The sequence below is a fragment of the Crinia signifera genome, chromosome 8 (assembly GCF_055691185.1).
Source record: "Crinia signifera chromosome 8, ASM5569118v1, whole genome shotgun sequence".
Taxonomy (NCBI): domain Eukaryota; kingdom Metazoa; phylum Chordata; class Amphibia; order Anura; family Myobatrachidae; genus Crinia; species Crinia signifera.
In genome coordinates, this window is record NC_139224.1 from 99,741,481 (window position 1) to 99,754,862 (window position 13,382).

The 13,382-nt window shown below is 42.8% G+C and overlaps 1 protein-coding gene across 7 annotated transcripts in view; it reads right to left on the bottom strand.

Annotated features, from left to right (window-relative positions):
• PTPRC (protein tyrosine phosphatase receptor type C) overlaps positions 1-13,382 on the bottom strand; it is a 167,789-nt gene that overhangs the window by 88,801 nt on the left and 65,606 nt on the right. For all 7 annotated transcript variants that reach the window (XM_083156868.1, XM_083156867.1, XM_083156866.1 and 4 more), the window contains exon 3: positions 3,485-3,505. In XM_083156868.1, the coding sequence (XP_083012994.1) occupies positions 3,485-3,505 (21 nt within the window). The remainder of the gene's footprint in view (positions 1-3,484; positions 3,506-13,382) is intronic.

The following is a 13,382-nucleotide window of genomic DNA, read 5'->3' on the forward strand; positions in this document are numbered from 1 at the left end:
TATATTGCAGTGTAAAAATAAAGCAGTCAGTATTTACCCTGCAAAGAATCACCAAAAAATCACCAAATCTATTTCTATCTTGCTCATGTTACATCTGCCCCCCTGTAGTGCACATGGTTTTGTCCATCTAAGAAGGATTTTGTCAGAAAGAGTGAACTCGAATAAGGCCCATGATTGCTGTTAGGTAAAAATACAATTATAAATAACTTTAACAAAATGCTCTTTTTCTGTTACAGAATGACAACAAAAGCGAGGCATAAATACAAGTGTGTGTATATACAGTATGTCGGGTTATTGAGGGCCTTCAGGGAGCACTGTTTGTCCAATAATAAGAATCATGCATACAGTATACAATATTTAATGGGCCACCACTTTTCATTAACAGGAGGTTGGGTGTAAACATCTGTTTTTAGTAATTTACCAGAAGTATAGAAATAAATCCCCAAATTTTTATATCATCTATATACTGTACCTCTTGTAAAAGATACAGTGTGCTGGTTATATGTGTAAAATATATAAATATTTATTTTCCAGCTACCCATATATAATCATTAGGATAGCTGGGTCATAATACTGATCTCATTATAGTACCACAAATTGATTAATATGCTGAAATGATTATGTTCTTTGAAAAACGTAATAAACTTCAGAATGAGGTATCGCTCTTTAGACAAATAGGTACTTGTTTCCTAGCACGGCGCCCACGATTTTCAATCGTATGGCATCTTATGCATTGTATCGCATCGCATGCCATATAGCCTGCTGCGATGCGATGCGATTTTGGCCCCCCCTATGCGATTTTTAATTGTATAAGCACCCTAATGGGTGCTTACAATGTTAAATGCACCCCCATGCCACCCCCACTATAAACGCCAACCCTAAGCGTGGCGAGTGCAGCGAGCCCGCGAGGGGCGGTGGTATGCGTCCTCCGACCTTTTCATTCCCCCACTATCCACGTTGGCGTGGAGTTGATCTTAGATAGTGTGGCAAGCGCAGCGAGCCCCGTGAGGGGACGTGTATTACTGCACATGTATTCTAAATCCCCTCGCAGGGCTCACTGCGCTCGCCACGCTTCGGGCTCGGTAGCTCGCTGTTCTCGCCACACTATCTAAAATCAACTCCACGCCGACGTGGATAGTGGGGGTATGAAAAGATCGGAGGACGCGTACCGCCGCCTATCGCGGGCTCGCTGCGCTCGCCACGCTTCGGGTTGGCGTTGATACTGGGGGTGGCGTGGGGGTGCTTTTAACATTGTAAGCACCCATTACGGTGCTTATGCAATTAATAATCTTATAGGGGGACCATTTAACATTGAAAACACCCATTAGGGTGCTTATACAATTTAAAATCGTATACCATTGTATATGGCATACAATAGCACACAATGTGATGGTATACGATTTTAAATTGTATAACATCGGGTGCCATCGCGTCACATCGCATTGCATACCATTGAAAGGCTTATGGTATACGATGCAATGGGCGCCGTGCTAGGAAACAAGTACCGACAAATACCTTAAATACCTTTACACCAACTTTAGTTTGCCCTTTTTTGTGTAGAGTCTCACAAATATGAATTTATTTCACAAACATTTTTAATTTGAAAAATATCAACATATAGACCAAATGACTGAGTACTCTGCCTGCTGCTGTACTGATGTCCGAAACAAATAGATGCCTAAGCAGGTTATTCATGTTTTTGAAGATTTTGAGCAAAAAAATTCATTAAATTAGCATTCTGAAAGTAGACACTTTTTATGTAATTTTATTTAAATCACAAATATTTTACTGCTGTATGTCCTTCTTACTATTTTTTTTCTTTAAACCAGAGTCACACAGAAGATAACAATCTTATCTTTATCTGATATATCAGTAAAATATCAGCACACTTCCCTTATCAACTTTTATATGAGAAAGTGTTACTGATACATGATTTCTTAAGGGGAATACACAATGGGCAATTTTAGCCCCGATATGTAAGCAATCTACAACTGTCGCTTAGAAATTTAGCACAGATCGCTCCGTGTGTATGCCCAAGAGCGACGTCAATGTACAGTCCTGTGTGTCGCCATCGCCTGAATAGATCTTGACTACAAGTACTCAAGATCTAGTCAAATTACCAGTGTTCTAATCAGAGAACACTGGTTAACACTGATCACCCGTATACAATACACATTACTATGTGTGTTTGGGCGATCTAGCTAGCACTGCGTGTGGATCACCTAACTAGACTAGATCGCTCAGTACACAAGGCTCATACACAGTGCCCCATGTGTATGAGCCTTTAGTGATCATTTTATCCTTAAAAATTCAAATACAGGTATGTGCCACTGGCCCAGTGTTGATTTTCCCATAGTATATTATTATTATTAGCTCTCAGACTTCTATTTACTATTTAAGCCTGCGGGAGGTTCAAACAGTAATACTATCCTAATCACAGGTGCCACAAACACTTTAACCCATAACTCTTGCAATTTTTATGGGTTTTTTTGAAATGATAAAAAAAAATTCACCTAGGCAGTTTTGGTTTATTTGGGATCATTTTCTTAAAGGACTATTAAATATAAAGAAAACTTCATCATTCCTTCCAACTGTCCTGATTACAGGTGTATAGTCCCCCTATTTGAAAACTGTCCCACTGTCCTTCCCATGGGTGGCAATGCCCCGCGGGTGGGGGGTAGTTAGGGGGAGCCAGAGATCACTGCTTCTCTGCTCTGCACAGCAGATGGGAGGGATGATGCCAGGGGTCTGCCTAGTCTCTAGGAGAGTGTTTGTCTCTCCTCGGAAATGATAAAAATGGGGATCGCAGTGATATGCCACGCCCCACTACCAGAGGCCACACCCACCCCTAGCTGAAACCCTTTTTGGACCAACTAAGCCTTTGGTGCTGCAGGTCCGAAATTGGACATTGTAAAAGTTAGGAGGTAGGGCTAATTAAAAATATGCTGTTGTAAGAAAGTGAGGATTTTACTATTACGAATCTAAAGAGATTAAAAACATCGAAGGTCAATTGGCTGGTTTCACTGAATCAGAAGCGGATAGATGTATCTTTTTAGTAAAATTAAATAAAGTGTCCAATAGATGCTAAAACATTCTTCAAATGAAAAAATACAAATTTCCTCATTATTAGTTTAGTACACAGTATTTTTCTTTATATTGTTCTTTAATCTTAATCGATTAACACCTAAATATTAATCGGAATAAGTATATTTTTAAAGAAATACATTTTTTTTATTATTTTAACATTTTTCGAAATTTAGTGAAACTCAAAAGTGTATTTTGCCTAAAAAAAGTCAGCTTTACTTCCCATTAATACAGTATGAATCTGCCATTGTTGTCTACTGTACACAAATAATGTTGCAGCCTTTGTATAAATATTGTATTCTGTAAAGTTAATAGATTTGTGATATTCACTTAAAATGGACAATATTTATTACATTTTCTGCACTGACATATCATGAAATTAAAGTTTAAGAAAGATTACCAGTTCCGTTGTTCAGTTGACCTAAAAAACAAAAACAAAACACAGGTAGGATCAGTCGTCATGTTTTAAAAGATAAATTTGAAATATTTAGCTTTAACATTAAATTCATAGTAGTTTGTCACAGTACCATTAATAAATAAAATTACAATTGAATATCACATCAATTAGGCAGAGCTATCAAATAGGCTTCTAAAATGAACTTGTTTTTACAGGGGGACAAAATAGCCAAGAAACAAAAGTTTGTGGATTTTAACCTGAAGGCCTGCAGAGGGCACTGCAATTCCAGTAATGCCAATTATTCTAGGATATTTATTGACCACAAGTTTTTCATAAAAGCCATCAGCTACAGTATGAACAACTTTTAGGTAAAAGGAAAATATATACTGTAACTTTTATAATGAAGGTAATGAAAAGGTAAGATAATATAATATATAGTGTATGCATGTACGAAACCACCTCAATATTCTGATTAATGGCAAAATATTTTTGTAGCTGGTCAAAAAATCTAGAAAACAAGCACAAACATGAAGGTTTTTATAGTGTTTGTGTGTGTGTGTGTGTGTGTGTGTGTGTGTGTGTATATATATATATATGTGTGTGTGTGTGGCATTATTTTTATAAATACGGGTGTGCAGCGGTCCATTTTTCAGGGTTTAATTTTGGATCTTGATCTCCTTCGTGTTTTGGATAAGGATTCATTTTGACAAAACCGACCTTGCGGGTCTTGGTTTTGCTTTTGGATATGTATTTTTTTTTTTAATTATAAACATTGCAAAGATCACAGAATTGTGGCCTGTTTTTGTTAGTATGGTATTAACCTCAATAACATTCATTTCCTCTAATTTCCAGATGATTTCGACCACCTCACATCTCACAATATTGTTTTCAATATTTCACCAATATTGGTCAAAGACGGCAGTGAGTTGGCGGGTTACACTAAAGGGACCCATACACGGTCCGTTAAACGGATCCGTTTGGGTCTTAATTAGCATGCATCGCATCGGATCGAATGCCTAGTGCATGCGGTGTGCATGCAATGCCATCCGATGCGATGTATAGCTAGTACAAAAAGTATGTGCAGCACATACTTTTTGTACCGTACTATGTGATGTGCGGAAGCGCGCATCCCATAGTACAAAACGGACGGTCCGGGAACGGACCGTCTATGGGCGCCTTAAGTGACAGAGCAGCAACACAAATATACAGCACATTTACACACTCATTATTTCACACAGTATTGTCCAATAGTATTGGGCAATATTGGTAGAGAGTAGCGCTCAACCTGGGTGCTGGCAGCTTGGTCGAGTTGTCCAGGCTCAAAGGAGTGCAGATAAATAGATAGATAATGACCAGCGCACTAGCTCTATAACTGTGTCCCCAAATAAGTGGGATTGTGTGTTATGTTGTTATCTATCTATTTATTGTCCAATAGTAGTCACGGTGCACCACTCAGTAGTACCATTATACTGTACACGTTGCACCACACAGTAGTACCCCTATACATGGTTCACCACACAGTCACACACCTAATGCAATCATCTGGCACTGCCCACAACTATAAAAATCCCCCCTGTCGCCGTATCCCCTTGGCTGTTATGAAAACACATCCCCTCGCAGTGGAGTAGTTACTGTGAGGCAGATCCCGCAGCTGCTTTGATGAGCAAGCGCCAGCGGGGTTTGTTGTGAGCGCATTAACACCAATTGACAGTTCCCAGGCACAGGCAGCCGCGGCACTTGCAGGCAGTGGGGAGCGTCTCCTCTCAGGCTGACCTTGCGTGATTACAGCCTGAGAGGAAAGAATAACAATGCAGCAATCACGCTGAGCAGGAGAGCTGCCTACAATATACCCTCGACTGGCTATAGGGGGAGCTGAAGAACACAGCTCATCGCTCTAACTTCTTTCCTCTCTGTGGTGCTGGCCGGGTAAAACTGTGACTGCCCTGTGTGAGTGACAGACACTGCAGGAATGTCACATTTTAAAGGGGCTGCCATCAAGAGTGGGGTTTAATAAAGAGTGTATGTGTAATAAATTGGCTGGATGGGCAAGCGCTCCAGAGCTCTGTGAGTGGGGGTGCATACTATGTGTATGTGTCAGCATTGTATATGTATATTCTACGTGTGTGTGTTGGCAGTGTGTATATATGCTATATCAGTGGTTCCCAAACTTTTCTGAATCACGGCACCCTAGAACATCAAAATATTTTCAAGGCACCCCTAGGCAAAATGCTTCTTATCGAGAAATTCAGAAAAAAAATATTAAATTAAGTGCATTGTGTGTATATGTCACAGTTATCTGGTGAGGGGCAGGATTTGCTTCTGTTTGTCCACATATATTATGATTGGCAGCCACCAGCACTGGTTTTGCCTGGTACATTGACAATAAATAATATGAATTGATCCTGGTCCACCAACCCAAGGCACCCCTGCAAGTGTACTGAGGCACCCCAGGGTGCCTAGGCACACAGTTTGGGAACCACTGTGCTATATATATGTGTTCGTCGGCAATGTGTATGTAAAATGTGTCACCATTGTGTATGTATACTATTGCATCAGTAGTGTGTGTATCTATAGGGAAGCGGTCATCTATTAGAATGAACTTAGGTCTACAGTCATTCGGTCGACCCCACTAGGTCGACTGGCAGGAAGGTCGACCTGACTTAAGGTCGACATGGGCCAATGTCGACATGACTTAAGGTCGCATTTGCATAAAGGTCGACATGAGGAAGGTCGACTGGTCATAAGGTCTACATGGGTTTTTCACTGTTTTTTGAGCCGACATGTGCCGACAGGCGGTATTTCATGCCCTACCATCCACTAGGGCATGGAGGAGGTTATTAAAGCTGTGGCGAGCGAAGCGAGCCACCGTGCCCGAAGCATTGCGAGTGAAGCGAGCAATGCGAGGGTCCGATTCTCACTGCCAACTGTGTCCATGTCGACTGTGTCGACATTCGGGTAAAAAAACAGTGAAAAACCCATGTCGACCTTCCTCATGTCGACCTTTATGCAAATTTGACCTTAAATCATGTTGACTTTGGCCCATGTCGACCTTAAATCAGGTCGACCTTCCTGCCAGTCGACCTAGTGGGGTCGACCTAATGAGTGTAGACCTAAGTGTGGTCTGACAGATGTACCGATTCCGTGTGTACCCCGTACCGCCATAACAAATGCCCTGGAAAGTGTCTAATGTGCATGTGCGCATATCTAAGTGGCGGGGGGCGTGGCCTCCGCCACCCCGCCACAGCTGATTCCTCACCACATTGGCGCTGATGAGAAGGGAGCCGAGGGGAGGGCAGCGCATCGCGTATCTCTCCTTCCCCTCCCTGTGTCACTGTGACTGGGATCTCAGCCAATCATAGCTCACGGGCCGGCAGCCAATCAGGAGCCAGCCCACAAGGTATGATTGGCTGGCGGCCCAGACACAGTGAAGCCGGGGAAGGAGAGATCCGCGATGCTCTCCCCTGTCCCCGGAAGAAGCAGCAGCATCATCATCAGCGGCAGCGGCGGGGGAGGAGAAGAGGAGAAGAGGAGAAGCGGACACCATAAGGGTGAGTAACTTGTGCTGCTGCTGGTTTCTGGCACTGTGGGGGCAAATGTGGCGGGCATGTGTTGCATTGAGGGGGCATACACTGTGGGGGCATATGTGTGTCATTATGGGGCATATCTGGCACTGGGGGCATAACTAGCACTGTGGGGGGCATGTGTGTGGCATTGTGGGGGCATATCTGGCACTGAGGGCATATGTGTGGCATTATGGGGCATATCTGGCACTGGGGGCATAACTAGCACTGTGGGGCATGTGTGGCATTATTGGGCATATCTGGCACTCGGGGCATAACTAGCACTGTGGCGGCATATGTGTTGCACTGTGGGGGCATATCTGGCATTGGGGGCATACTTTGCACTGTGGGGGCATATGTGTGGCACTGTGGGGGCATATCTGGCATTGGGGGCATACTTTGCACTGTGGGGGCATATGTGTGTCACTGTGGGGGCATATCTGGCATTGGGGGCATAACTAGCACTGTGGGGGCATATGTGTAGCACTGTGGGAGCATATCTGGCACTGTGGGGGCATATCTGGCACTGTGGGGCATATGTGTGGCACTGGGGGCATACCTAGCACTGTGGGGGGCATATCTGGCACTGGGGGCATAAAGGTTTGTCATGTAGCCACTCCCCCTTGAGTCATATGACCACACCCCTGACCACGCCCATTTTTCGGTGCACACCTTCGGCGCGCAGCACAGTGCCACTAGGACATTTTTTCTACACCACTGCCTGTAGTGATCGCTGGTCGCAGGAACATGCTCCTGCGACCAGCTGATTACCACTGCCGGGCTCCCCCCGCAGTTTCTTTTTCACTCTGGTCGCTGATGAAAAGGAGAAACTGAGCAATATATTGCCCAGCAATATATCTCCCCCGTGTGTACTGGGCTTAAGTGGCATGACGGAGGGGACGCCAGAAACTATTTTGGCAGAGGGGAGCAAAATTTATAGTTACGCCACTGTCCCCTCGCATGTGCCGCTGCTGGAAAATTCATTCAATAGTCACTGACCATGGAATAATTTATCCAGGGCTTGCAAATATAAGTCAGTGGAGACTTACTTATACTTGCGGGCTTCCGGCCGAAGACAGGCGTCAACCACCACCACCCCTGTCCGGCCCCCCCCCCCCGTCCCCTGTGCAAGCGCCACGCAACAGTGCAAGTCGACAAGGGTGCTCGCACAGAATCCCTACATATGCAAATTACATGGCACATCCAAATGGATCAGAATGAGGGCTTTAATGCACTGCACAGTACATTGGTAAACCCGTTTGCTCATGGGATGTCATCATACCCTTTTTAATGTGTAACATTTATTATAATGATAGTGTCCCTTTAAATCTTATTGTAGCTCCTGTGTGCAGGCATTAAGCTATGAAATGTATTTCCTGACAAAAGGAAGTAACACCTGTTATATACCTCTTCCCCTTCAAACAAATATATGTACCATCACTAAACTGTCACATGTGCAGAAGTGTGTCACAGATGTGCCACACCTAGATTCATTGCAGCTGTGGGCAAGAGATTAGCAAAGTGATTTAGAAATCAGCAATAATTAATCTTTTCAATTCAGAGACAATAATATTATTGTATCAATCTACATATTATTGTGTGTGTGTGTATATATATATATATATATATATATATATATATATATATATATATCACCAAAAGAAAAGTCCAATTAGCGCGCAAGTCCTTGTTCTTTTTAAATAGCAGGAATGAAACTGGCTTCTTCCACACAGAATATCACAGCACTTCAGATCATATGAGACCGGCAGCTTCCTCAAATTACCCTTGCGGGCACCTGGATTCTCAGGTAGTGGATTTTCTAGGAGAAGAAAAGAGGAGCGCTCCAAATAGTGCTTTATCTTTTTTTATTTTTCAGCACAATAAAATATCCGACAGGTACACTTCAGAATGGCATCACGTACCGCAATAAACGGTTAGGCACAACCGCGGGTGATAAACAGCATAAATCAAAGCTGACAAGCAGCAGAATAGCAGGATGACTGGATACAAGTGCTCTCACCACTCTCTCCAACACGGAGTTCAGACCGACGCCAGGCCACGCCCCTACGCGTTTCGTCACGAGGACTTCCCTTCTCAATCCACTCCACCATGTAATTTGCGGCACACACATGTAGGGAGAGAGTACAGGGAAAACATACATTGTTGAACATACTACACTAGTCCGTTTTCCCTGTACTCTCTCCCTACATGTGTGTGCCGCAAATTACATGGTGGAGTGGATTGAGAAGGGAATTTCCTTGAGACCTGTTGAACAATCACCGGGACATTCTTGATAAAGACGCTCATAGAACAGTGGTGGAAAACCACCCTACATGGTACACCTTTAAAATTGGGGGTGTTGGTCTGTCTTCATGTGGTGAAGGGAGACAAAATTGGTTTAGAAATTACTACACTATAGGCGCCCATCTCACCTTTTTTTCATATATATATATATATATATATATATATATATATATATATAAATATACATATATCCTTCTGTATTTGCCTTATCGTTACACAACAGGAGTGATTGGAAAGGGTTGGCAGCCAGAATAACTCCAGTCAAAAAGTTTACATTAAAAATGTAGGTCAACATTGATTAAGTTGACATGCTTAAAATGCTGACATTGATAAAATGGTTTGGGATCATATAGTCAACAGCATGATGGTCGACAGTCATTAGGTCGACACCAGTAGGTTGACATGGGAAAAGGTTGACATGGGAAAATGTAGACATTGTAGGTGGAAAGGTCATTAGTTCGACAGGTCGTTAGTTCGACAATGTCTAGGTCGACAGTGAAAAGGTCGACATGGCGTTTTTCACTGTTTTTTTACCTGAATGTCAGCACAGTCGACATGGACACAGTTTAAATTGTACCACATCCCCTTGCATCGCTCGCTGCACTCGCAATGCGTCGGGCACGGTGCCTCACTGCGCTCGGCACACTACTTTATTCTCCCACCATGCCCTAGTGGATGGTAGGGCATGAAATACCGCATGTCGGCACATGTCAGCTAAAAAACTAGTAAAAAATCCCATGTCGACCTTTTGACAGTCGACCTAGACACTGTCGAACTTATGACCTGTCGAACTAATGACCTGTCGAACTAATGACCTGTCGATCTAGAACCATGTCGACCCTTTCCTATGTCGACCTCGACCCATGTCGACCTTTTACCATGTCGACCTAATGGTGTCAACCTAATGACTGTCTACCATAATGCTATTGACCAAATGACCGCATCCCTGATAAAATGTTGACATGTTAAATGCAACATTACCTCACTGTCTATATTTATATTAGGGTTACATTGAGGGTTAGGAATAGAATTGCAAGTAAAAGCCCCCATACACTATGCGATTTGGGCCAGATTGCACCAGATTCGGGTGCATCCAGACGAGAAATTGGGTGAAATGGTCCCAAATCACATGTGTCTGACATACAAAGCGTGGGCCCGTGTGCATCGGATTGGAGCTGGAGTTCATATGAGTTGCACCAATGATCTCCGGGTCGGATCTCCCCTCGGATCCTCCTAGAAGGGTTTGTATGCGACTTCCCCAAGGGGAGAAGTCGCAAAGTGTATGGGCACCTTAAGAGAGTATGTCGGCAAATATGTGTGTACAGGTGACTGCAGTATAGTGCGTATAAATCTGTACTCACAATTGTGCTGACGCAGACTCTTATTACAATTCTAATTAGTGCACCTGTGACTTCTTTTTGTGTGTATAAGCCTGAGCAAGGTAGCAACTCATAGGATGTGCAGTCTAGGCTCCCTATAGATCATACTGTGTGTATTTCTTTGTACATTTGAAGGCACCTTCAGCTCAAAGTTACACCCCTTCCTACCTTTACCGCATGATTTTAAGTAGGCATCCTAACACTCGATAACACGTCACCTGCTCCACTAATCATAACTACCAACTGTCTCGATGACAGCAGGACAATGCTGCTAACTGGACACTTTCCCTCCCGCAGGTCACAGTATTCCTCAGACAGGTAGTGACCACCAGTTAAGTTGGTGGGTGGTATGGACACCTTGGCGCTCCGTTATAGTTTGGACGGGTGGTGATATTTGCTATGGGGATTTCTATATCAGTAAATGGAAAAATCACTTCCCTGATTTGGTCTGATGTCCCCTGTTGTTGATTCCTCACTCCTTCACTTTCTCCCGTTGTTAAGCAGTCGGGGCGAATGAGACATAAAAATAAAAATACACAGCAATGTGAAGTGTCGTCTAGATATTAATGTTTCTAAAGAACGTTTTCCTCTGAGATATAGATGTGTTAGGTGGCGTACCAAACTCACACAAATATCGAGTGAGTTAAATACATCAAGGTATCTTTATCCTACTGGATAAGGTAGCGTACCATTTCTCACGTGGATTCGTGATGAATGACACACATCAAGGTATCTTTTCTTTTTTTGTGGTTTATTTTCAATAAAAAATTTCTTTATGATAACAAATACATCAAATTAAAAACGGATGAGAAGTGGTGAGTGAAAAAGCAGAGCTCACTGCGGTTCCAAGGTGGGTTCAAATCCGGATATTTCCCCCACAGTGTACAGCGCAGGATAACTGGTTTCACTTACCTTCCTTCTCTCCGTATATAGTACACTAGACCTGGATCAACATGTTTCGGGAGTTGTACTCCCTTCCTCAGGATGCCAGGAAAGTGTAGTGGGTTCTCCTTATATCCCTGAGTTATTTTATTTTTATTTTTATTTTAATTTTTATTATCACCATTTTTATTTTTATTTTTATCATCTATTATTTATTTTCATATTTTATTTTATTTTATTTCTTTTATATATTTTCTTCCAGTTTTCCATACTTTACAGCCATTCCCAGTATTCCTATTTGCATGTATTATTATTTGGATCCACTCCCTAATCCATAATATCTCTCTCACATTCCTATAATAGAAAATGGATAGGAGAACTCTCGCATCTTATAAAGAGCAAAAATCTCATGGATTCACATAAGATCCACTCCAGCGTATGCCTGCACCCTATACTTCCGCCCCCAACTGAAGTCAGCAGGAAGTGAAGTACGGTGCATTGAAGATCAGCACCCGCAAGCACGGGAGAAAGACTCCCAGCAACTTTATCATAACTTCCGGCAACAGTGCCGCATCGCGACTTCCGGTATCGGCTTTTTCTCCCGGTCAACGGAGAAAGCCGGAGGAGAAGAAAGGCCCACTGAAACACCAATGTAAAAGACCAAAAGAAGGACAATTAGTCAAATCTGTAGACTCAGCTATAAGGGATAATATAAACAATACGGGGACGCTAAAGGAGTGAATTCACTTCCGGGTTACGTCACCCGGAACCGGAAGTGAACTCAGGGATATAAGGAGAACCCACTACACTTTCCTGGCATCCTGAGGAAGGGAGTACAACTCCCGAAACATGTTGATCCAGGTCTAGTGTACTATATACGGAGAGAAGGAAGGTAAGTGAAACCAGTTATCCTGCGCTGTACACTGTGGGGGAAATATCCGGATTTGAACCCACCTTGGAACCGCAGTGAGCTCTGCTTTTTCACTCACCACTTCTCATCCGTTTTTAATTTGATGTATTTGTTATCATAAAGAAATTTTTTATTGAAAATAAACCACAAAAAAAGAAAAGATACCTTGATGTGTGTCATTCATCACGAATCCACGTGAGTAATGGTACGCTACCGTATCCAGTAGGATAAAGATACCTTGATGTATTTAACCCACTCGATATTTGTGTGAGTTTGGTACGCCACCTAACACATCTATATCTCAGAGGAAAACGTTCTTTAGAAACATTAATATCTAGACGACACTTCACATTGCTGTGTATTTTTATTTTTATGTCTCATTCCCCCCGACTGCTTAACAACGGGAGAAAGTGAAGGAGTGAGGAATCAACAACAGGGGACATCAGACCAAATCAGGGAAGTGATTTTTCCATTTACTGATATAGAAATCCCCATAGCAAATATCACCACCCGTCCAAACTATAACGGAGAGCCAAGGTGTCCATACCACCCACCAACTTAACTATTGCTTCCTGTAGGGTTTTTGGGAAACCCTTTCGGTACGGACCAGGCAGATCCCGAAAAGTAAGCGCCACGTTACTCTACTACACCAACCAAAATCAGGTAGTGACCACCGCTACTCTACAGCTGGTTATCACTGATTAGATGCCGTATCTTCCAGTGCATGAAGGGCAGCCAGGGAATGCTGGACATGGAGACTTACCCAATGAGGTTACCTGGATATAGACGGTAAGCCCACTTCATGGAAAAAAATTATGGTATATTTTTGATAAATTGATTATAATTCCAAAAAGTAATGTTTGAAT